The sequence below is a fragment of the Chrysoperla carnea genome, chromosome 1 (assembly GCF_905475395.1).
Source record: "Chrysoperla carnea chromosome 1, inChrCarn1.1, whole genome shotgun sequence".
Classification (NCBI taxonomy): Eukaryota; Metazoa; Arthropoda; class Insecta; order Neuroptera; family Chrysopidae; genus Chrysoperla; species Chrysoperla carnea.
This window is the reverse complement of record NC_058337.1, coordinates 39861514-39885197: the sequence shown is the minus strand read 5'-3', so window position 1 is coordinate 39885197 and position 23684 is coordinate 39861514. Positions and strand designations below refer to the sequence as shown.

Genomic DNA, 23684 nt, shown 5'->3' with positions numbered 1-23684 from the left:
CAGTTGCTCGATTTCGATAAATAAAATTGTATGCTCATTTGTTCTTTATAATTATTAATTCTTCTTTTTCTTACTTCAGGTAATGAACCAAGATGTTAAGAAAGAAAATCCACTTCAATTCAAATTCCGTGCCAAATTTTATCCTGAGGATGTTGCTGAAGAACTAATTCAAGATATTACGTTGAGATTATTTTATTTACAAGTAAAAAATGCAATTTTATCAGATGAAATCTATTGTCCGTCAGAAACATCTGTTCTTCTAGCATCATATGCAGTTCAAGCACGTCACAGTGACTATAATAAATCTACGCACACACCAGGATTTCTCGCAAATGATCGATTACTTCCTCAAAGGTGAGCTTTTTAAACATTTCATTTATAAAAACTTAAATTCTGACTGTTTTTAAATTAATTTAGAGTTATGGATCAGCATAAAATGTCAAAAGAAGAATGGGAAACAAGTATTTCATCGTGGTGGCAAGAACATCGAGGTATGCTTCGAGAAGACGCAATGATGGAATATTTAAAAATTGCTCAAGATTTGGAAATGTACGGTGTAAATTATTTTGAAATTCGTAACAAAAAGGGAACTGAATTATGGTTAGGAGTTGATGCACTTGGATTAAATATTTACGAAAAAGATGATAGATTGACTCCAAAAATTGGTTTCCCATGGTCTGAAATTAGAAACATATCATTCAATGATAAAAAATTCATTATCAAGCCGATTGATAAGAAAGCACCAGATTTTGTATTTTTTGCTCCACGAGTTCGAATCAATAAACGTATTTTGGCATTATGTATGGGTAATCATGAATTATACATGCGTCGTAGAAAACCTGATACAATTGACGTACAACAAATGAAAGCTCAAGCTCGTGAAGAGAAAATTGCTAAGCAACAACAACGGTAAGTTTTTCAAATATCTGCACAAGTTTAATCAACAAGAAAAAATTTAAAGACTGCTTCCGCTAATTGTTTTTAAACGTTTGAACAAATTTTCATTAAACAGCTAAAAATCTTCCCGATTAAGCCCCAGCCTTTAAATCAATTAAAAACAATCAATTCGTTTAGGATAAACATTGTTCGTACTATATTCTATCTATCCATACATTAGGCAGGAAAGGGATAAATGATAGACATATAATACAATATTTTCAAATTCAAACATCCACCTTTTATAAATGTGCGATTAAAAAGACTATTTAAAATATTTTAATTTATTGTTTTAGTGAAAAATTACAATTAGAAATTGCAGCCAGAGAACGTGCTGAAAAGAAGCAACAAGAATACGAAGATCGTATGAGGGCAATGCAAGAGGAAATTAATCGCAACCAAGCAAATCTTGCAGAAGCTCAAGAAATGATTAGACGATTAGAAGAACAACTTCGTCAATTACAAGCGGCTAAAGAAGAATTAGAGGCACGACAAGGTGAATTACAAGCAATGATGGAAAGATTAGAAGAAAGTAAAAACATGGAAGCTGCTGAACGGCAGAAATTAGAAGATGAAATTCGTGCTAAACAGGAAGAAGTAAAACGTATACAAGATGAAGTTGAACAAAAAGATTCCGAAACTCGTCGACTACAAGAGGAAGTTGAAGAGGCAAGACGTAAACAAGATGAGGTACAAGCGGCTCTATTGGCTGCAACAGTAACCCCACAACATCATCATTTGGAAGAAAATGACCACGATGATAATGATGATATGGTTAATGGTGATGGTGATGTTAGCAGAGATTTAGCTACGGATGAACATATTATTGATCCAATTGAAGATCGACGAACATTAGCTGAACGTAATGAACGTCTTCATGATCAACTTAAAGTGAGTAAAAAAATATTAACTTTTCTTAAATTAGAAATATTGACTTTAACATATTGATCTGATAGAAATAAAAGAAAAGAATATTTTAAAATCATTTATGTTACGAAAATATCGATTTCTATTTTTTTTTTCGATTATAATTAAGCAATAGCATATCTGATAGAAATTTTGTACTAACTTCGGCAAGTAAATAAGCAGAATAAGATAAGAATGTAACACTATCTTTGTTTCATAAATGAAAACTTCAGGAAACAAAAAAGTAGAAATAAATTTCAAATTTGTTCTAATTACAGATCAACTTTTATTATAAATAAGTGTTTTGATTATAATTAGTCATTATCAGTGTAAATTAGATAATCATAACCATCCGAATGATGACATATAGATTGGGAACTCGTGACAAAAAAAAAAACAATTTTTCAATTTTTTACAGTCTGCTAACGGTAAGAGGACATATATACAGACACAAGAAACAGAATAATGTATAAAGTAACATACATAACGAATTAATATATAGTTAAAAATTAACATTTGTTTGTAAATTAAAGAGAAAAATTGTTTACAGTCTGCCATTCATTTGAATAACAGGCATTCAATTTATACTGTATTGAATAGTCGTCTTGGCTTTTGTTCAAATGAATGGCAGACTGTAGAAAATTTGCCCCTTTGCTTTACAAACAAAGTTAATTTTTAACCATGCATTAATTCGTTATGCATGTTATTTTATAAATTTTTCTGTTGCTTGTGGCTGTATATTTGTCCTCTATCATTGGTAGACAGTAAAAAATTTATGTTATTCTGTCTCGAGCTGACAGTCTAATAGTCAAGAAATTTGCGAGTATGTTTCTTGATCGTATTTAAAGTTTGATTAACAACTGCGAATGTAAGATTTAAGTGCCTATAATTTATTCTAAATGTAAGTCGGTTAACCACAGTTGATACAGAGTCAACACCTTCGGTATAAAATTTATAAGTGAATTCACCTACGCTTCTATTCGATCGGTGTTTTAACCTCGAATTAATTCGTAGAGAATGGATTAACAATTCAACACTTTACTAAGGCATAATTTTGAGAAAAAAGCAGAAAGAGGCAAGAATTCGTTTATATTAATTTTTTTTTTATATAAATTGAAAATATTCAAGAATTATTTACATTTTTATTTTTGCAAAAAACATAAAAAGCACTTTTTGTCTCTACGAACAATATTGCTGAATCTATAGTCGTTTTACTCCTATATTTAACTCGTACTTTATTATAAAATTTAATCAATATTCATCCCGATAATTTATATCCATTCAGTGTACCAATACGAATTATGTATTTTTTAGTGGCTCTTCAAAAATTGTAGAGAAGGTAAAATACCATTTACCTACTCTAGTCTCTTTTTTGTTTGTCTTTTTAGTAGGTAACTTAACTTAATTTTGGGTCTTGGAAAATGATATTTTCACACTGGCAGAAAAAATAACTCGGTACATCGGCAAAAAAAAAAAAAAAAAACATTTTTTATTAATCGATTCAGGGGGGAACGACTATAGATTCTATGAGCAATTTTGTCCGCCTTCCTATTCAAAATAGCTTGAGTACATTTTTTAAAATGCATAGGGAGTTAAATATCTAGAATAAAAGCATTTTAATTTTTGTACCTTCTATCATTAGTAAACTTAAGTTGCTTTTAAATCAAAGAATTGCATAATAACATCTATTTATTTTGAATTTACAGGCATTGAAACAAGATTTGGCACAATCAAGAGATGAAACAAAGGAAACTGCAATGGATAAAATACATCGTGAAAATGTACGCCAAGGCAGAGATAAATATAAAACATTACGTGAAATTCGAAAAGGTAATACTAAACGTCGTGTGGATCAATTTGAGAACATGTAAGAACATCAAACAAAACAGAAAGCCGTCCAATAAATTAAAAACAAAAAAGAAATCACTACAGATCGATTTTGACTGCCTTCAGCATTATTTAAAAACGCCACCCAATCATATAATAAACCAACATAGGTTTTAATAATCGGCAAAACTCACTATATATGTCAATTAAACGAAGGTAGTTTCAAGGTCCGCAAAAATTATTTTTACTACTGATAATAATGTATATTGAAAATTTATTTTTTTTAAATCCCGTTCTATTTAAAGAATTCTTGTATAAAACAAATTTTTGACTTCCAAGTATCAATGAATATTGATGAAAAGTATACTCATAAAAAAATTTGATCATCAAAATGTTTCCAAAATATTTGTGGACTTTATAAAGCCACAGACATTTTGTACGACACGTTGCGTATGTATTTTATGCAAGAATAAATTTATTTTTTTTGGAAATATATGATTTATCCTCCACATGCCCACTCGTCCGCTCTTCACATTTATTAACATTTTTAATAATTAAGTTTAATCATTTCTATAGTAATTAAATAATTTCATTTTATTTTATTAAAATCAACGGTTTTTCCATTTTCGCCAGATGATATTTACAATTATCATAACAAATTTTATGTAAGATATCTTCTTTTTTTTTTTTGTTATATTTAATAAAAGTTCAACTTTTAATACATTTTAAATGTGAATTGAAAATATTTGAATGTTAAGTTGAATATTTATATTTGTTAAAGACATAGAAAGAGTTGGCGTCGTCGCGTTTGTCTTTTCTATCATGTTATTGTTATTTCAATCTATATTAATACTTTAAGTCGATGGTTGTAGTTAATTACCTAAATATTATTTTATTTAAATTTAAAAAAAAAAAAAACATAAGTTTTTGGAGGCATATTTTCATTCCATTTGTATTTCTAACTTTTTTAACTATAGTTTTTATAATCGCTACGTTTTAGTGCCATTTTTGTTTCTTTTCCATTTTTTTAAATGCAATCCATCGAATTCAGTCGCATTTTTTAGAAATTTTTTTTATACACTTTAAACTCTAAAATAAACGGTGCTTCCACTAATTATGTATCTCAAAATATAATTTATTTGGTAAAAAAAGAAAAAATCACGTTATTTTTTGTTAATTTTGAGACCGTATCCGAAACCCTTATGAGCCTAATTAGATTTTTGCGACCCATCTACTTACACTAAAATAAATATGGCCCTAATATTTATCTGCTAGTATGAAAATAATTAATACAAACATGGATACCATATAATATGATGCCTTTATGGTATATTTTTAAAAGTATTTTTATGAATATAAAAAAATCTATTTTGAAAGAGTGTATTTTTTCACACAATTGAAACATTTTTAAGAATTTTACAAGTGTAATTTAGCTACTAAAAGCCATTGTATACTAATTTTTTTACATTAAAAAAGGTGGCCTCTTTTTATTTTGTTTCTTTCAAAAAAATCAAATATAAATATATTATGTTTTAAATGTTTATCGAATAATTTTTATTATAACTGTATATCAAAATTCTTAAAAAGAATATTTTTGTAAATCGAATTTTTATTTACCCTAAATTGTTTGATAAACATTGAACTACTTAAAAAAAAATCATAGATTGTTTAATTTCTTAAATAGTTTTTTAGAATCATACTTTTGTATAGAATTAGGGATAAAAATAAATACAAAAAAATGTGTTATAAACTAATATGTAGTGTCTAATTTTTTTAAATCCTCTCAAACATGTCCTATTATTTCCTGTGTTCAAATCAAGATTTTGTTTCTTTATTACGCTAATACGTGCCACTCATTATTTGACATTTCATGTTATGTATTAAAAGTAGTTCGGCTGTTTGAACAAGTACGATGAGTGTTCTTATACCATGCATATATGAAATATACATAGTATATTAAGTTTAGTCCCAAGTTTGTAACGCTTAAAAATAATGATGCTACGAAAAAAATTTTGTCATAGCTGTTCATAAAATCACCTAATTAGTCCATTTCCGGTTGTCCGTCCGTCCGTCCGTCTGTGGACACGATAACTCAAAAACGAAAAAAGATATCGAGCTGAAAGTTTTACAGCGTACTCAGCACGTAAAAAGTGAGGTCAAGTTCGTAAATGAGCATCATAGGTGAATTGGGTCTTGGGTCCGTAGGACCCATCTTGTAAACCGTTAGAGATAGAACAAAAGTTTTAATGTAAAAAATGTTCCTTATAAAAAAATAGAAAACTTTTGTTTGAAAAATGTTTTTTTAAACATCACTGTTTACCCACGAGGGCGTTAATTAGGTGCAAATTTTATAGTATGTATTAATATAGGAATATCAGTTGTGTGTGTGTCTATTTAAAAGTGAATATCTTTTGTTATTTACGTGACGTCAAAAAAACAAACGATTGCGCATCAACACTGTCTATACATTTTTGTATGTGTTATGTGATAAAGAAATCAACAAAGACTATGCATGGTATTTCAACAATTAACTCAGTCAATTGTTTCTTTTCACTTGTTTTTTTTTTGCGTTAAATGATAGTTCAAAGTCTCTTGATCACTATAAACACAGTTTGTGGCCTGCCTCTTGCGGGGCAAAATTGTGAATTATTTCATTTTAAAATTGTGATTTTTAACATAGTACCTTATGGAAGAACTCACAATAATGTTAAAATTTGTACAAAAATTAATTAATTACCTTACGGCGCTTTCCAAAAAGAATGATTTTATTCATAACTTACAATTAGATTTAAATTCAATGTATATAAATTACTTGCTAACTTGACTAGTCATGTGACGGCCGAACTACTTGAACATAATTATTCATTAACGATTGCTTAATTATTCTGGACAATATATGACATTAATAAATAATGAAGCGCAAGGTTTTTTAATAACATTTTACTCAAGCATGTGATTTTAATAGATCTACAGAATATATTCTGGTTCCGATATTTCGCACAAAGATGAATGTTGGCAAAAACTAACATCAAAGATGAAAAGTTTGAGAAGATAACATCGAAAAGGATTTAGCTATGTGTGTGTGTTTAGCTATATCCAATTTTGGTAAAGTATTTAAGGTAGAAATCGTTTATTCTAGGTAATCTTAATAGATTAGGATCATACTTTTCAAATTTGACCTACTTTTAATAGGTTTTAATGTGAGGCCCTGGTCCCGACGTATATATGAGAATTCTTATATATTTATTTGAATGTTAATAACGAGATGAAATAATTTAATAAATACCATGGGTGATAGAGTGGTGCACATTATAATTTTATACCATGTATATATGAAATATACCAAGGTATACTAAGTTGAATCCAAAGTTTGTAACGCTTAAAAATATTGATGCTACGAACAAAATTTTGGTATAGGTGTTTATAAAATCACCTAATTAGTCCTTTTTCAGTTGTTCGCCTGTCTGTCAACAAGATAACTCAAAAAATGAAAAAAATATCAAGCTAATATTTTTATAGCGTGCTCAGGGCATACAAACGAATTCGAATTCGTAAATGAGCAACATAGGTGAATTGGGTCTTGGGTGCGTAGTACCCATCTTGAAACGTTATAGATAGAACAAAAGTTTATATGTAAAAAATGTTCCTTATAAAAAAATAAACAACTCTTGTTTGAAACATTTTTTCGTAAACATCACTGCTGACCCGTGAAATCGCAAATTAGGCGAAAATTGTATGGTATGTATTATATGGGAATATTAATTATGGGTGTGTGACATGTATGTATGTGTTTCTATCTAAGAGTGACTATCTTTCTTTGCTTACATGGCATGAAAAAAAAACAAACGATTGCGTAATCAACACGGTAGACATGGTATTTCAACAATGAACTCAGTTAGTTTGTTTCACTTGTTCTTAAATATAGGTATTGTGTCAGTATTGTGTTTGTATACTGTGTGGTAACATAAGAACATTTAAATAAAATAAAAATTAAATGCTTTTTGTTAGCGTTCTATGGGGCGAAAATAAGGCCTTTTTGACTCTCCTCCTTTAACTTTTAAGAAACGAATATTAATTTGTTTCGTCTCTCGAGCAGTTAAAATATGGTAAATTGTATAATACAAACGATAAATTAGAGAAAAAAAGAGCTAAAATGAAAATAGCATAACACATTATTACATCTATTCTTCATCAGTTTAGTAAACAAATCTTGACACTTGAGCTCTATTGGTAATGTCGTTTAAATAAAGTTATATTGATGGTTTGAAAAGGAACTATAATGTGTAGAAAAGAAAATAACTTAACCTAACTTCTGATAATTTAGAGCGATGATTACTTTTTTGACAAAAAAGTATCAAATAAAACCAACCAATTCCAATGTTTTCTACTAAATTATTATAATTTTAATTAATTTATATAATTTACAATGTGCTTTAGTCTTTTACAAAGAATTTGTCATTGGGGACCATTACTTGCTCTAAGTATGCAATCATTAACGTAAAAAAAAAGTATTGTTTATAAGTAAATATTTTATATTTTAGCAATAATAAAATGTGTTACTGGGATGGCAGTTCATTGTAGTAGCATGTGGTGGCCCCCAGAACATTCAACTGGTGGTCTTATAAATTTTTGTACATTTATGACATTAGCCGGGCTTACATTGTACAATTTTATGTCTGCTATATTTCATGGGCCTGGATTTTTACCATTAAAATGGAAACCTGTAATACAATTTTATGACTATGTTGTTATTCTTTTGTTATAATTTGAAATTTTGTTTTAGGAAAATGAAAAAGATTGTGTTAATTTACAATTTTGTAATATTTGTCAAGGATATAAAGCTCCTAGATCACACCATTGTCGTAAATGTATGTTGTTTTCCTTTTTGATATCATAAATTTTATTAATGTTCAAACTGGAATTACTATTTTTATAATAATATTTCGAATTGACAGAGAACAAAATTTTTTTTCACTCTGTTTTTGAACGCGAGATAATATTTGTTAGTTCGTTTTGGAACTTCAGTGTTTACATAACTTAAGTATGCTTATTCATAGATCTTGGAATTCTTTAATGTTTTTATTTTATCATATGTAGGTGGGAGATGTGTGCTAAAAATGGATCATCATTGTCCATGGATTAATGGATGTGTAGGTTGGGGAAATCATGCACATTTCACAGCATTTTTATTTTTTGCTGTTTTGGGCTGTTTTCATGCATCCATAATTTTAGGCTGTTCATTATACCGTGGCATAAATCGTGTTTGGTACATTTATTATGGTACTGGAAGAGAACCAGTTGTACACCTTACATTGTATACGTTAGTTGCCTGTGTATTTTCATTAGGGTTATCCATTGGTGTAGTTTTAGCTGTTGGGATGCTTTTATTTTTCCAGGTTTGTTTATTTTAACATTAAGCCATTTTCTTTTCGTGAAACATGTATTTTAATTTTGCTAGGTTCGTGCTATTATACGGAATCGCACAGGAATTGAAGACTGGATACTTGAAAAAGCCAATCATAGGCGTTCGCATACTTCCGAAAAATTTATTTTCCCATATGATCTCGGTGTAAAACGTAATATTTGGGAAGTAATTAATTTAACTTGTCAACCTGTTGGTAATGGAATTTACTGGGAAGTTAATGATCAATCTGATCAATTCACATTAACTGTAAGGCCAATTATAGCCAATTATACATAGAGTGAGTCTCCAAAAATGCAATTAATAAAGTAATAAAACAAGATTAAAAAATATTTTAAATATTAGTTTACGTAGTGTAATTTCATACTTAGGACATACAAGTTTCTTGGGGGAAAAATTAAACTTATAAAATTTTCAAATAGAAATATATCGTTATAATTTCACAGTTAAATATCTTAATAATTTTCTAAAATTGGGTCTTTTGAAAATATTCTTTTTCACATTTTGTTGACAAATGAGTTTTATAAATTAAAATAATAAAATATCACAATGTTTAAACATGAAAGTAATGAAATGTGAAAATAATAGTAAATAAATTGTTCTAAAAAGGTAATAAGAAGAAAAAAAATTAAAACTTTCTAGCAAAAGGATAAATTAATAAAATCACTTAAAAATGATCTACGTAGATAGTAATTTAGGTTTTGGGAATTCAATTGAGATCCCATCAATCTCAAAAATTCGAATAAAAATAATTTTAATATTTTGATAACTCGTAATAATTTTTTGCTTTAAGAAGCAATTAAAAATGCATAAGTGGGAACGTTTACAATTGTAGATTATCATAATTTTCCCCCCATTAGTTCGTAATCAGAGCCACTTGAAAAGCTTGCATTTCTTTGAAAGTGTACAGTAGAGATAAATTAATACTACGATATTATTATTGTATTTCTACGTGAGATTCGAGTTATTGAACGACGAACATAGAATGCTTTTAACATCAGTTAAAAAATATACAAAAAATTAAATTTTATGTTGCAATAAAGAACACATGTCTAAAAAATAAATTAAAACCAGTACTCTGATTTGTTACATGTGTATTTTGTAAGAAAAATACGCGTACTCCAAATTTGTTTTTTGTCAAATCATCTTTTTTTTGAGTTTAAAAAAATTATATTTAATGCTTTATAAGTTGAAACTTAAAAAGCAAGTTTACAAAATAATTTCCAAGTTTCCGAAAAAATTTGTTTCATTTTTGGGGAATCACTCTTATAATTTTAACTTCGATTAATTTTAAAGCTTTACATAGTTATTGTATAAATTTTTTATAGAGAGAGCAAATCGAACAAAAGAATGAAAAAAGACTTAGGACTAAAATATATAAAATTACTAGTCCTATATCAGGTTCCTGGTTTCCAATTTCACAAGGTTGGCGAGTATGTTTGCAACCTCCATATTCAGATGAGCCTCGATTAAAACTGGACCCCGGAGATATTGTTTTTGTTACAAGATGGAGACGGTAAGTCTATTATTTAATTTCTAGAAAATTACTGTAAACTATTTTTGTTTCTTATATTTGGGCAAGGAAATTAAAAAAAAATCCTATAAACATAAATGTGATAGTCTTCCGTTTAAATAACTATCGGATTGAATCCCAACTAATTTAATTTGTCCAAGTTTTCTCTAGCGCGAAGTTTTAGTAACTGGTATGCTGTACTTTGATGTAATAAGTAGGTACGTGGTGTGCTACTTTCAATGAAATCATAATAGAAATCTAATTTTGTTCCGAAATCAGAACTGAAACTTCTATTTCTATCTTTTAAATGTGGTTGATTTAAATATATTTTAAAATTAACTTAAAACACGAAAATAAAAATCGTTTCTTTAGAAATACATAATAACTGAGTGCCTAATGAAGTCATCCTGTTGTCACCTTGTTGCCCTAGAATAAAATCCAAATAAAACTTAAGAAAAGAGGATTTTTTTGAATTATAGTTTGTCTTGTAAATTTATTAAAAATTTTTAATTTTCAATACAGGCATTGGATATTTGGTGAAAAAGCACAAACAGCCGACGAAAACAATAAAAGTGGAAGATATCGGGGATGGTTCCCACGTCGATGTGCTGTGGAAATTAGTGAAGGGGAACCATCAAATAATAAACGAAACTATATAGGAAAAAAAGATGACTAACAATTAAATAGCTTTAATCAATTTTATGATTAAAATTTAAAACGAATAATTATTTTTTATTCAGAGTATTTTGAATAAATACAAATTTATATGTATATTACAACAAAGTAATTTTAACAACTATATTTATTTTTATGTGATTTTGTAAGTAAGAAAAAAATAGTAAAATATTGTCGTGTGTCCATTTTCAGTAATATAATATAATTTTTATTTATTTGTATTTTTTTATTTATTTTTATATACATGGCAAAGTTTTAACTAAGTCGAAAGTCAATAAAATCAATACGATAATATTGCACTAACTCCCCATTTAAAGTCTTCATAAGGAATGTTCAGTTGCCATGGTAATAGTAAATTTATTTTTTGTTTCTAAGCTTTGCTTTGTTTATAAAAACTTTAATTTAGCTAATTTGGCTTTAATAACTAAAAACAGATTTGGTTTCTCAATTTAGAATTTAGAAAGACTCAGAAGGGAGTTAATTAGATAATGTATGATATGAGGAACGGCATTTGTTGACTAATTTGTATATCTGAGACTCAAAGGCATCAATTTTAAGAGACAGGAACAATGTTTATTGTGTGGTCGATATAAAAATTTGTAATACACAATATTTTTTACTCAGTTTGTAAGTTCCCAGGGGAATTTTTTAAGAAATTGAACCGTTTTAGAAATATTATACACCGAACCTTAGAAAAACGGACTTTTTTTCTTGCTACACGCAAACAAATTTTTAGATCCATGAGGTAGTAAATTTTTTTCTAGCCCTTAAAAAAATTGTGAAGTAAATGCGCCAATTTTCAATTTAGTAATGAGTTTTTTTAGGTTCTGTGAGGCCTTAGGTCTATAAATCAATCAATAGTTCTCCATTCTCATATTTTGTACACCCAACTCCTTTTATTACTTGCTTAAGTTTAACTTAATATACTGGTTTTTTTCAAATGAAACAAATAGAAACACATTGAAATAATGTATTGAATAACTTTTAAGTTTATGCAATACATATTACATATAACTTATATGTAAATATGTGTTGCATAACTAATAAATGAAAAACCGAAAATCTTTAAAATTTTTAAATCATGCCACTCTTATTGGAAGGACTTACACAAGAAAGTACAAATGTAGTATAATTTGAAAATTTAGTATAAGCATTCCTTTGATTATTTCAAGGACGTTCTTTTTTTTTTGGAATTTCATCTCATTTTATCAAAAAGAGATGTTTTATTTCAAAATACAGTTCACAAAAAAATGTATTAAACCTAAACTTAGAATATAGTTATACTGCCATTGAATCATTTCTTCTGTAAACCAACAGTTGTAGTGGTACAAAAGAACAGCTTTTCAAGCTTTAATAATCCAGCTCTTTACTTTAATCAACCGTTTAGAAATGGTCCAAAACTCTAAAAGTAGTACATAGCTTAAACTGCAAAACCCAATGGAAAAACTAAACATCAAATTTTGACCAAATATATTAATTTTAATTTATTAATAAAAGCTGTAAAATTTATCTCAAGAAAAAAAATAAATTAACGTCAAAAACAGGGTACTTTGTATTATAATTCATAATAAGATTGAACATTTTATGTTTGAGTTATATAATTACAAATAGGTCTTATGTTAGATCTACAATCCATTTCCAAAGAAAACAAGAAATTGACAATGTGTATACTTTAATACAATACAGATATGAAAACACACTAGGGCATATTTGTTTTCTCAAAGTTGAACCCGTTTTTTTGAAGCTGGAACATACGATCTTATTTGGGAAAAATTGATGATATTTAAAATTAAATTTTCACAGTTAATAAAAAGTAAATAAAAAATATTCATTTCTTCCATAATTTTTGAACAGAAAGCGTATAAAAAATGTTTTAAGGGCATCTAATTTTCACCAAATGCGGTGAATTGTAAGGGAATGGATACCAATGCTCTTGGTTTCTTCTGGAAGCGATCACAATTCTTCTTTCTTTTAATTAATAGAGACATGTGGTTTAAGTTTCAAAGTAATTTTAGTTGTTAAAATGGCAAAATAAATTTTATTTCAATATGACTGTTTTTGAAAATTTTTGATTTTCTTACGATATTGTTTATAATAAAAACATATTTTGTAGAGAAAATTTTAAATAAACTCGAATTTTTATTTATCGGGGCTTTTTTTTTTGTATTGCCACAATAATTTATATAAGAAGAAAATTCTTTTTATCCTATTGTCCAATTCCTACTACTTAGGGTAAATTAATATTAGTCTGTTTGCTAATTTTTTATTGCCAGTGTAACCCAATACTTATTCATATTTTTTATACATAGTATATAATGTAAGCACCCTTTTACCAGGCTGGTTGCTGGTTGCTTGTGACTTCTCGAATGGTTCTGCATATTAGTTAGATCTTTTCTGACTCCAATTATTTGGATGGAAAGTTAATCTAACGAAACATCTAACTACATCACAAAACCATTGTTTCAATGCATGTAGAGCGTCGTGTCTTCCAGAAAAGTGAGTTGCATTTCATATGGAAATTGCTTTTTGGAAAACCTGAATAACTGCTGCACCGTTGCCTGTCTGTCCGTTCATCATCCCAACATGTTTGGACTTCAACAAACTTTTTAACCAAATAATCTAACACAAGTGTGTGTTTCAAGGCCTAAAGCTTCATATAGCAGTAAATGATGTGAAATAATTGAAATAATTTTGAAAATATAATGAAAAGTATTTTAAACGGGCCTCCAGCTCGGAGATCCAGGTTGCCCGATTGTAATTTTGGCCTTTGTGCTGGATATCCCGAAGAAATTCCATTGACTTTGAACACTTACGCCAAATAATAGATCAAGACAAAACTTTACAAAAAGATCTCACTAATATGCATAACCACCGGAGAAGTCAAAAGAAATCATGCATTGTCGCCTGGTAAAAGGGTGCTTACATTTTAAAAACTCTATGTATAAAATCTATGATTAAATTAAAATTTTAATTAAAATTAGTACGTTTTCGTTCCTGTCATGAAAAATAATGTAATTAGTTGAAATACCATGTATAGACAGTGTTGATTGCGCAAAGCTTTTTTCGCCATATAAGTAAAGAAAAATAGCCACCCTTTCACACAAAATAATAAGAGTATCTTTCTTCTTACTTCCTCAGTGGATATAGTATATATATCGCAGCCAACTAATGATATTCTCCCGTAGCGTCTATATGACATTTTAATGAATTGGCTGGCTGATGCCTAGGCCATTTCGTACAATAGAGTATCCATTTGACAAAAAAAGATGAAAAATCTGACTTTAGAAATAGTTTATTTTCGTAATTTACAATATACCTTTTTTTTTTTTTTTTTTTTGGTAATCATAAGATAAAATAGCGTAACTTAATAACAAAGTACGTATGTAAGTAACCAAAAAATTATTTGTTAACGCAAGTTAAACTTTTATGGCATTTGGATCTGCAAAGAACTTTTGATTATTGCGACGTTGATTCACAGCAGGCTATACTATTACATTTTTGGAAGGCCTGGTCAGCAAAAAGTGACTGACTTGCTACAGCCTTCTACCGTGAAAATCCGTTTTTAATAGTACCATACTTGGTTCCAACTTTTCAGCACCAGGTGGTAGAAATAAAAAGTGGAACAAAATTTAAATGACTAGGCTAGAGCAAGCAATTAAACATTGTCGATCCAAGTCATTTTCCGAGCTGGCTGAATATCGTTCAGGCCGCTAGTTGAACAGCCCTGTTTATTATAAAAGCTAGACTGTTAAATGAACGCCTAATTAAGCTTGTTGGCTGCGACATATACATTATGTATGCTATAACAAACAAACACATACGTAATATATGTAACGTATAACTTTAACGTATTTAATTCGCCACCATCCAAGTTTTATTTACACAGCTCCCTTTCTTTGTAAATTAAGTTTTGTACGCAACCTATCGTGCGCATATCAAATAACTTAGCCATGTATTTATGAAAACGGATCGTGTACTCACAAACAAACCACACTATCTATCTGTGGAAGTTGTAGGTTGATACGATGTATATAAGATTTTGTTTTAGAGTGTTTTTTGAAGTAGTTTTGCATTTTGGTCACTCTTTCACACTACGACAAAACACATCCTCTGGACCTCTGTTTAAGTAGCGTTTTATTGGATGAATTTTATTTTGTAGAATGTATTTTTATTAATTGATTAAAATTAGCGTAGGTTAATTATCTCGTAGATTAGGGCTCATACCCAAGTTTTGTAAAGAACATGTTCTTCTTTTTTTCTCAGCTTATTTAGGATGTAAAAGTTCTGCAGACAATTCTAGAACACCATGGGTGATAGAATTGTGCAGAATTTTATTCCATATATATATCAAATATATCAAGGTATACTAAGTTTAGTCCCAAGTTTGTAACGCTTAAAAATAAAAGTAAAGGTGTATGTTAAAGCACCTAATTAGTTCTTTTTCGGTTGTCCGTCCGTCAGCCCGCCTGTCTGTCAACAAGATAACTCAAAAACGAAAAAACATATCAAGCTATAACATGCTCAGGACGTAAAAAATGAGTTTAAGAGCGTAAATGAGCAACATAGGTCAAGGTCTTGGGTCCGTAGACTCATCTTGTAAACCGTTAGATATAACAAAAGATTAAATGTAAAAAATGTTCTTTATAAAAATATAAAAATAAATTGGCAGTACATAGTCGGTGTGGTACTGAAGTTGTGTGAGTGCGACCTCTGTAGTCCACACGACTAACTTCCCAAAAGGAGAAAAACATTAAAAAAAGGTCTTGTTAGCCTTCATAGATTATTCTTCGAACATGTTCTGTTTACATGTTTATCCACATTTAACATGTTTATCCACTTTTCAAATTCTGTTTATTAATTTTTTCCAGTTTTTTTTATTACCATTAAAAAACAGCTCAACTAATTATGCTGAAAACAGAATTTCAGTTTTAAATACGCGATTACGCGTCGAATAAGCCCAGTCACGTGTTAATGTCATAATTGGTTAGCGAGATAATCGAGGCGTACACACACAGACACACAGGCATCACATTGAAAAGGTTTGATTCGGATATTGCGGCCTTGAAACCGCGTAAATATTTAAAACTGGCTATTTTCAAAATCGGCCCCATTACATTACCTTCCTCTGGGAAGTTAACAACTTTTGTTTGAAACATTTTTTCGTAAACATCAGTGTTACCCGTGAGGCCGCAAATTAGCTTAGAAACATTACTTATATAGTATTTATATACAGGTAGGTACCTATTGCCAGTGGTGGATTTACACTAGGGGCAGTCGGGGCTAGTTCCCAGGGCGGCAAATTTTCTAGGGCGGCAAAATTTGGAAAGTGAGAAAATATTTTCAATACAATATATAATTAACTTCTTTTAAATAAACATTTTATTTTTCAAGAAATATAATTTATGCATTATGTATCAAATCAAAATTTTGTATATTATAATATAGGAAATTTAAGTGAAAACTATTAAAATAGTTTAATTAATTTATTTCCATAAAGGATTGCAAAAATAAAATTTGATATTTTTATTTTCTGGAATTGATAAATTCCAGAAATATAGTTTTTTTGAAGAATTAAAAATATTTTCAAATTATCTATGTCTTTTTGATAACAGAAACTTTAATTGATCAATGAATTTTCCTAAAATTGGAGAATTATATAATAACACTAATTAATTTAAATTTAAAAGAACAGTAATAAATAATATGTAATACATAATAAATTTTCTGCAATTAATTAGTTATTCTAATTTTTTTTAAATAAAATATCAAAACTATTAAAATAAAATTTCAGTCATAGGGCGGCATTTTCTTTAGTGCCCCAGGGCGGCAAAAATTTAAATCCGGCCCTGCCTATTGTTTACATTTTAAATTTATACTTTACATATTTTATGGATGAGTTTTTTTGTTTATCTTTCTTTGCTTACATGACGTAATCAACACTGTCTATACATGGTATTTTAACAATTAACTCAGTCAATTGTTTGTTTTCACATGCTTAAAATGTGTTAGGAAATTTCTTAATTAACTTATTAGCTGAGAAAGGAAGTGTACCGGTGGGTTGTAGGATGTACAAATTTATTACAGAGTGTATATAATACCTAGAATAAAATTTTAAGACGAAATAGCATAAAGTTTGAAAATCATTATTTTATGAACAATAATTGACAAAAAATATATAGGTAGATATTATTTTTTATATTATTTGTATAATATATAATAAATTATTAAATGAACAAAAAAGGGGGACCGGTTTACTGTTTAAAAATCCGAACTGCATTATTATTTAACGAATGTAGTAGATATTTAATTCATTGCATTATTATTTAACGAATGTAGTAGATATACGAGTGAACAGCCAGCTGTCATTCAGTCAGAAAAACGGAGGCTTTTGTATAATATTTAATAATAAGAGTTTTGTGTTCCAATCTTTTAAATCCGGCTCAATGATTATTTGTATCGCCGCCTTTTTTATAATGGCCGACAATTTTATTAAATTATTATTGTTAATTTATTCATAAACATCACTTATACCTAAATATTTGATTAGCTACTGATTTCTATATATTCTCAAAGAATTATGCAATTTTATCACTCGTCTCATTGAGTTAATAGAAAGAGCAAGGAGATTTCATTTTACCAAAATCAATGACATGAAATAATTTTTTTATACTGCCTTTTAAGTAGGTTTAAATTACAAAAATTATATGGAATTACTAATTACTGAACTCACATGAATCCTTGGTCCGTAATTACTCATTTAAACTTTTTATTCGTTGAGTAGAAGTTTAACGAACATGAACGCTTGTTTAATCCTTAGTTTAGAATTTGGTCAAAAGTTAAACCAACAATAATTTGAACATCAATATTACTGGCATTATTTTAAATACAAAATTTCAACTGCTTCCTTACTGTGGCTAGGAGTGACATATGACAATACAATTTTAGAGACAAACTTCTTAAAAAACACCCTATTTCGTTGAATTTTCAATGTTCGATAAAAGTGAACCAGAGAAATTTTACTAAGTTATTTAAAAAAATGATTTAAAAAAACAAAAAACCCGACTGAGTTTAATATAAACTGTAAAGAGAAAAACATGTCCAGCAGTTTACATTGCGACAGTTGGGACCCATTATTGGGAAGATTTGTGCCGATGCAGATTTTCATGGATCCCGACTAGGACTGTTAAAGTCGCTATGTAAACTGCTGGTTTGGTTTTTTCATTCCAGTTTACATTTAACTCAGTCGGGTTTTTTGTTTTTTTAAATAATTTTTTTTATCTTACTGTTTTTAGTTAGGATTTTCAAATACCTATTCAACGATACGATACTTACCACAGTTTATCGACTTTCATTTTCGACCTATGTATGTATGTTTGAGCCTTTGAGGCCAAACGCGTGAACTGATTTTGATGAGTATTAAGTTAATTTATTTTTCTAGTTAATAGCTAAGTATTCAATGATATCCCACTTGACATAGTTCGCCAACTTTCAGTGTTTGCTTTTTCACAATAAGGGGTGTATGGTGGTCGCCATATTGAATTTTAATTACTTCCATATATTCAGTAGCACTCGAAAAGTTAAGACAAATTGATTGATTGATTAGATTTTGGATATTTCTTTTATTTAATATAGGAAGTTATTGTAATGCGTCTGATGGATCTGATAGATAATGGGTCAGGACAAGGCGTTAACACCAATTTGGAGAAGAAGAATGCGTGTTTGAGTGCGTGTACGTATCGTACGCTCGTGGTCATTTTTTCCCTGATTGGTATCATGCGAACAAAAAGATTCAATTGCACTGAATGAGTGCTTATTTTAGTGAATAGTAAATAACTTTGCCATCGCTCTGCATTATATAAGGCTATGAAACCTGTTAAGTTTTGATTTTGTAATAGCGTTCACGGTCCTCTTTACAATTTTAAATTATAGTCTAATGAGATCAAATATTTCTATGATTAATATTTCTTATCACTATATACTTCGACCAAAAAATAAGAAGAGGAAAGTAGAGTAATAGCTTTCAAAAATACTTGCTTGGAAACTTTTGGACTTTCATATCAGAAACGTCTACAATATTTTTTATCCCTGAACCAAAACGATTTCGACTGTCCGGAATCTCTTTACAATACTAGGATGTCTCTAGCTTCTGAATTAAAATTGTCTGATTCCTACGAGAATATTATTTGCTCAAGCTTGACACGCAAATTCATCTTCAACTTGCCACTCTTAAAGATGACATTGAACTAAAAGATGTTATCAAGTTTGAGAATAATAATTTTTCATCACCGAATAATAATTATTCTTTTTCAGTTTTAGATTACAAAAAGAACGATTTAATTATACAGGATTATAATACAAATTTAAAAACATCAAATTTAGCTGATTAAAATTCATAATTTTCCGGAAAATGACTATACGGATCAAATCTTTCAAGTAGTGAAACATATCTTGTAAATGCTAAGTGTCATTTTTTTTCTGAAAACTTGCGACAAACAAAATTAAAAACTTAAAATCAATCAGGTACTAAATTAGTAACTGTTTTCACAATTTTTCGGAAAATATTTAGTTCAGATATTGCTATATTCGATAATGTGAGTTTCCGAAAATGAATTATCGATTCTGACTTAACTTTTTAACATTCTTGGCGGGACTTGTACATCACCGCAAGGCCGAAGTTTATGTGGTTTTTCCTTAACTGCGGATAATCACACGCATTAAAATTAAAATTTTCTTATTGAGTTTGTTGTTTTCATTTAAAGAAAAATATTTTTAAACGAAGATTCATATTATTCTTAGTTCGTTTCCAATTTTCCATACATACTTTTTCTTCGGCCCGGCGAGGTAATATCACGCGTTTCTATTGAATGTATGAACATTCGAAATATACGATTGTCCTTTGTAAACCAGTATTATCAAAGCAACTTTTCTTGTTTCCATAATAGCGGAATAAATTCTTCAAAGTATTCGTTTGGTTTTTATTATCGTATTTTTAGCTTTCAGCATTTCATATGTACTAAGAAGATACTCCAATGTAAATGACCATCACTGTTCTAAGCTCGTTTGTCCTGATTGTACAATGTTTTAAAGTTTTTTAAACTGCGATTTCTCTTCTAAAAATTGTTCAGAACCAAATTTTGGGCTTTCAGCCGTATAATTTTAAACTCTTCTATAGATTTAAACAGAATATATAATTTTTTAGAGATACGCCATTTATCATTATCCAACGAGGTTATTGTTATTTTTTGGAGAGTTGGTAACGTCCATTAGCTATGCATAAGAGATATAACAACTTGATATATCTATTAAAGAATCATGTTGTTGAGTATATTAAGAGAGCTCAAAAACGTAAATTTACTATTTTGATCATTGGAAATAATCTGTATGAATTCAAAATTTAAGTACCCTACTCTCCCCTACCTAACGATATAAGATTGTTACTATATAACAAAAATTATTATATCTGCAAACTTATTTTCAGATACCCATTAGATTTTATAGAAAAAGGGTCTAGACTTAAATTGCATTGACACCCTTATAAATAAAAATAAAAGTTATGTAACCTATCTATACAATACTTGTTGTATTTTAAACCTATACAAGAATTAGTACAGTATTGTGTATAAAATTTTGAAGTCAGAGAATACATTCTATCGCTCTATACCTGCTAAATTTCATTCAATATATATTACATTTATGTAATCGACATTGCTCTGCTTGCTTTAAATTGGTGTGTGTGATAACTAAAGTACGTATCTTTTACAGCCTGTACAATACCCAATATAAACGTAGTAATTTCAACCATTTCGAAGTTATTAGGAGAAAGATTTAATAATAATAGGGTTGCCGTTATTATTTTTTTAATTTTTTTTTTATCTTATCTCTATACGGCCAGTTATCTAAAACAAGCAAATCAAATATTTAAAGAATCTTTCTCAGTAAGAAAAGTCTCCCAAAACAAATACATTTAATTTGGACTGCGAATTTTTTGTAAAAGTTGATTTTGTGACTGAAAAGTGAAAATTTACACTTTATATGATAATAATGATAATATAATTTACAAATATATTAACCTTGTTATCGTCAATGGTATGTAAATATTTAAAGGAGAATTGGGAACTTGGACTTAAAATTTTTTATTAATTTTATTTGGCAATTATAATTTTAAACATCCATGAATAACATAATTCTATAGCCAATAAAAAAATTAAAAAACTTAACGTCTGCTTATTTATATTTGGTCTGAGATACCAAAAATTAAAATTTTAGTTCATTATTTTAAAATTTTCATGTTTATTAAAGTTTGTATTTGCTTTTTAAAAAAAATTTGTTTTTGTTTTCACTTTGAAGTGAGGACTATTTCTTAAAAGACGTGGTCTATCATAAAATTGCTGGTAAAATCAAAACTGCAAAATCAAGTGCATAAAATTTGTTTATGGTTTTTGAGAATCGGTAAAGAAGTTGTTGTGGAAATAAAGTCTTAACCGAGGCTTGATTGTCGTTTTGACGGAAATCAAATTTTTTAGAATTTTTTGTAATCTGCATCATATGTTAAAAAAAGTTATTGACAATACAATAGACACGTGAAAAAATAGAGCGAAAAGTGTGCAACTATCGAAAGGAGTGAAATGGAATGCCTTTGTAAAAAATAAAATTATTTTTGACGTTTTGAACGAAACTTTCTTTTAACATATACAGCGAAGACAAAATAATATTGACCGTGTGCGGCTAATCTAATAAAGTATATTAACAATTAATAATGTTTTTTGATTTTTGTAGGTCTTATAATTAAATAAAATGAAGAGCAAGAATCAAATACTTTGTTGAGTTAAATTTTTTTGTAGTGAATAAAAATCAGTATAGATTATAGGTATTTGGACCGGATTTAATTTTACATAAGGTAACCCTAAAAACTGATTATATATTTATTTCGTTTATATTCTATTCGTAGACATTCATTTTTGGCAAAGTATTAAAAATTCTTTTAACGAATTTCTAGCTTTTCTATATAAAAGAGTATTTGTGCAGAACTAAAAAAGCTCCGAACTAAATTTATAAGAATTTTTCAATATATTGCTTATGTAAGTTTTCACTCAATCATTTCATCATTTATATAATAACAATGCAGGTTTGTGAAGATGGCACCCCCATGACCGAATTTTACGTTCTTTGTGAGCTTAATCGTTTGACCATCGTAGGACCACTTTTGACCACCCTCAATTTTCGTTTGACCACCCTCCGTTCGGAAAATATTCACGATTCAAAATTTTATTTCTCGTAGCCTCCACCATAACCAGCATAGGGAAAATAACATGGTAGCACCACCATGAACGAAATTTAATTTAATTGTGAGCTCAATCGATTCTAAATCGTAGGACCACTTTTGACCACTCACAATTTTCGTTTGACCACCCTTCGTTCGAAAAATATTTAGAAAAAACAATTTTTTTTTTAACGAAAAACAAAAAAGGCTTGATTCTAATGAATTACTACAAATTCTGATGTGTTTTTGTGCTCAATCGTTGGAGAATCGTAGGACCACCTGGGAATATTAACAAAAAACGTTAGACCACCCTCCGTTCGACAAATATTTAGAAAAAACAAAATTTTTTTTAACGAAAAAACGTTCCCTCCACCATCCAAAGATTGTAATAACGACAAAAACAAAAAAATCGATTTTCTACTAAAGGAGTGAAAAATTTATAGATTTTTTCATCTAAATCCATTCAAAATCGTAGGACCACTTTTGACCACCCACAATTTTCGTTTGACCACCCTAAGTTTGAGAAATATTTACAAAAAACGAATTTTTTTTTAACGAAAAAAAATGAAAAATGAATTTTTATATAAGCAGCAGGAATTCTGGGGTGTTTTTGATGTCAATTGTTAGCGAATCGTAGGACCACCCCAAAATATTCACAAAAATCGTTTGACCACCCTTCGTTCGAAAAATATTTAGAAAAAACAATTTTTTTTTTAACGAAAAACAAAAAAGGCTCGATTCTAATGAATTACTACAAATTCTGGGGTGTTTTTGTGCTCAATCGTTAGAGAATCGTAGGACCACCTGGGAATATTAACAAAAAACGTTAGACCACCCTCCGTTCGAAAAATATTTAGAAAAAACAAATTTTTTTTTAACGAAAAAACGTTCCCTCCACCATCCAAAGATTGTAATAACGACAAAAACAAAAAAATCGATTTTCTACTAAAGGAGTAAAAAATTTATAGATTTTTTCATCCAAATCCATTCAAAATCGTAGGACCACTTTTGACCACCCACAATTTTCGTTTGACCACCCTCAGTTCGAAAAATATTTACAAAAAACGAATTTTTTTTTAACGAAAAAAAATGAAAAATGCATTTTTATATAAGCAGCAGGAATTCTGGGGTGTTTTTGATGTCAA

At 28.8% G+C, this 23684-nt stretch overlaps 2 protein-coding genes across 4 annotated transcripts in view; both read left to right on the top strand.

Annotated features, from left to right (window-relative positions):
* LOC123290868 (moesin/ezrin/radixin homolog 1) overlaps positions 1-4349 on the top strand; it is a 71394-nt gene extending 67045 nt beyond the window's left edge. For all 3 annotated transcript variants that reach the window (XM_044871217.1, XM_044871216.1, XM_044871218.1), the window contains 4 exons: positions 80-354; positions 418-909; positions 1233-1827; positions 3549-4349. In XM_044871217.1, coding sequence (XP_044727152.1) covers positions 80-354; positions 418-909; positions 1233-1827; positions 3549-3713 — 1527 coding nt within the window. In that variant the 3' untranslated portion in view covers positions 3714-4349. The remainder of the gene's footprint in view (positions 1-79; positions 355-417; positions 910-1232; positions 1828-3548) is intronic.
* A 3602-nt stretch (positions 4350-7951) lies between these two features.
* Positions 7952-11329, top strand: LOC123305152 (palmitoyltransferase ZDHHC6-like). Its single transcript, XM_044886781.1, has 7 exons — positions 7952-8150; positions 8211-8392; positions 8453-8537; positions 8767-9065; positions 9128-9340; positions 10420-10607; positions 11127-11329. The coding sequence occupies exons 1-7, from the start codon at positions 8096-8098 to the stop codon at positions 11278-11280; spliced, it is 1176 nt and encodes a 391-aa protein (XP_044742716.1). The 5' UTR covers positions 7952-8095; the 3' UTR covers positions 11281-11329.
* Positions 11330-23684: the final 12355 nt, after the last annotated feature.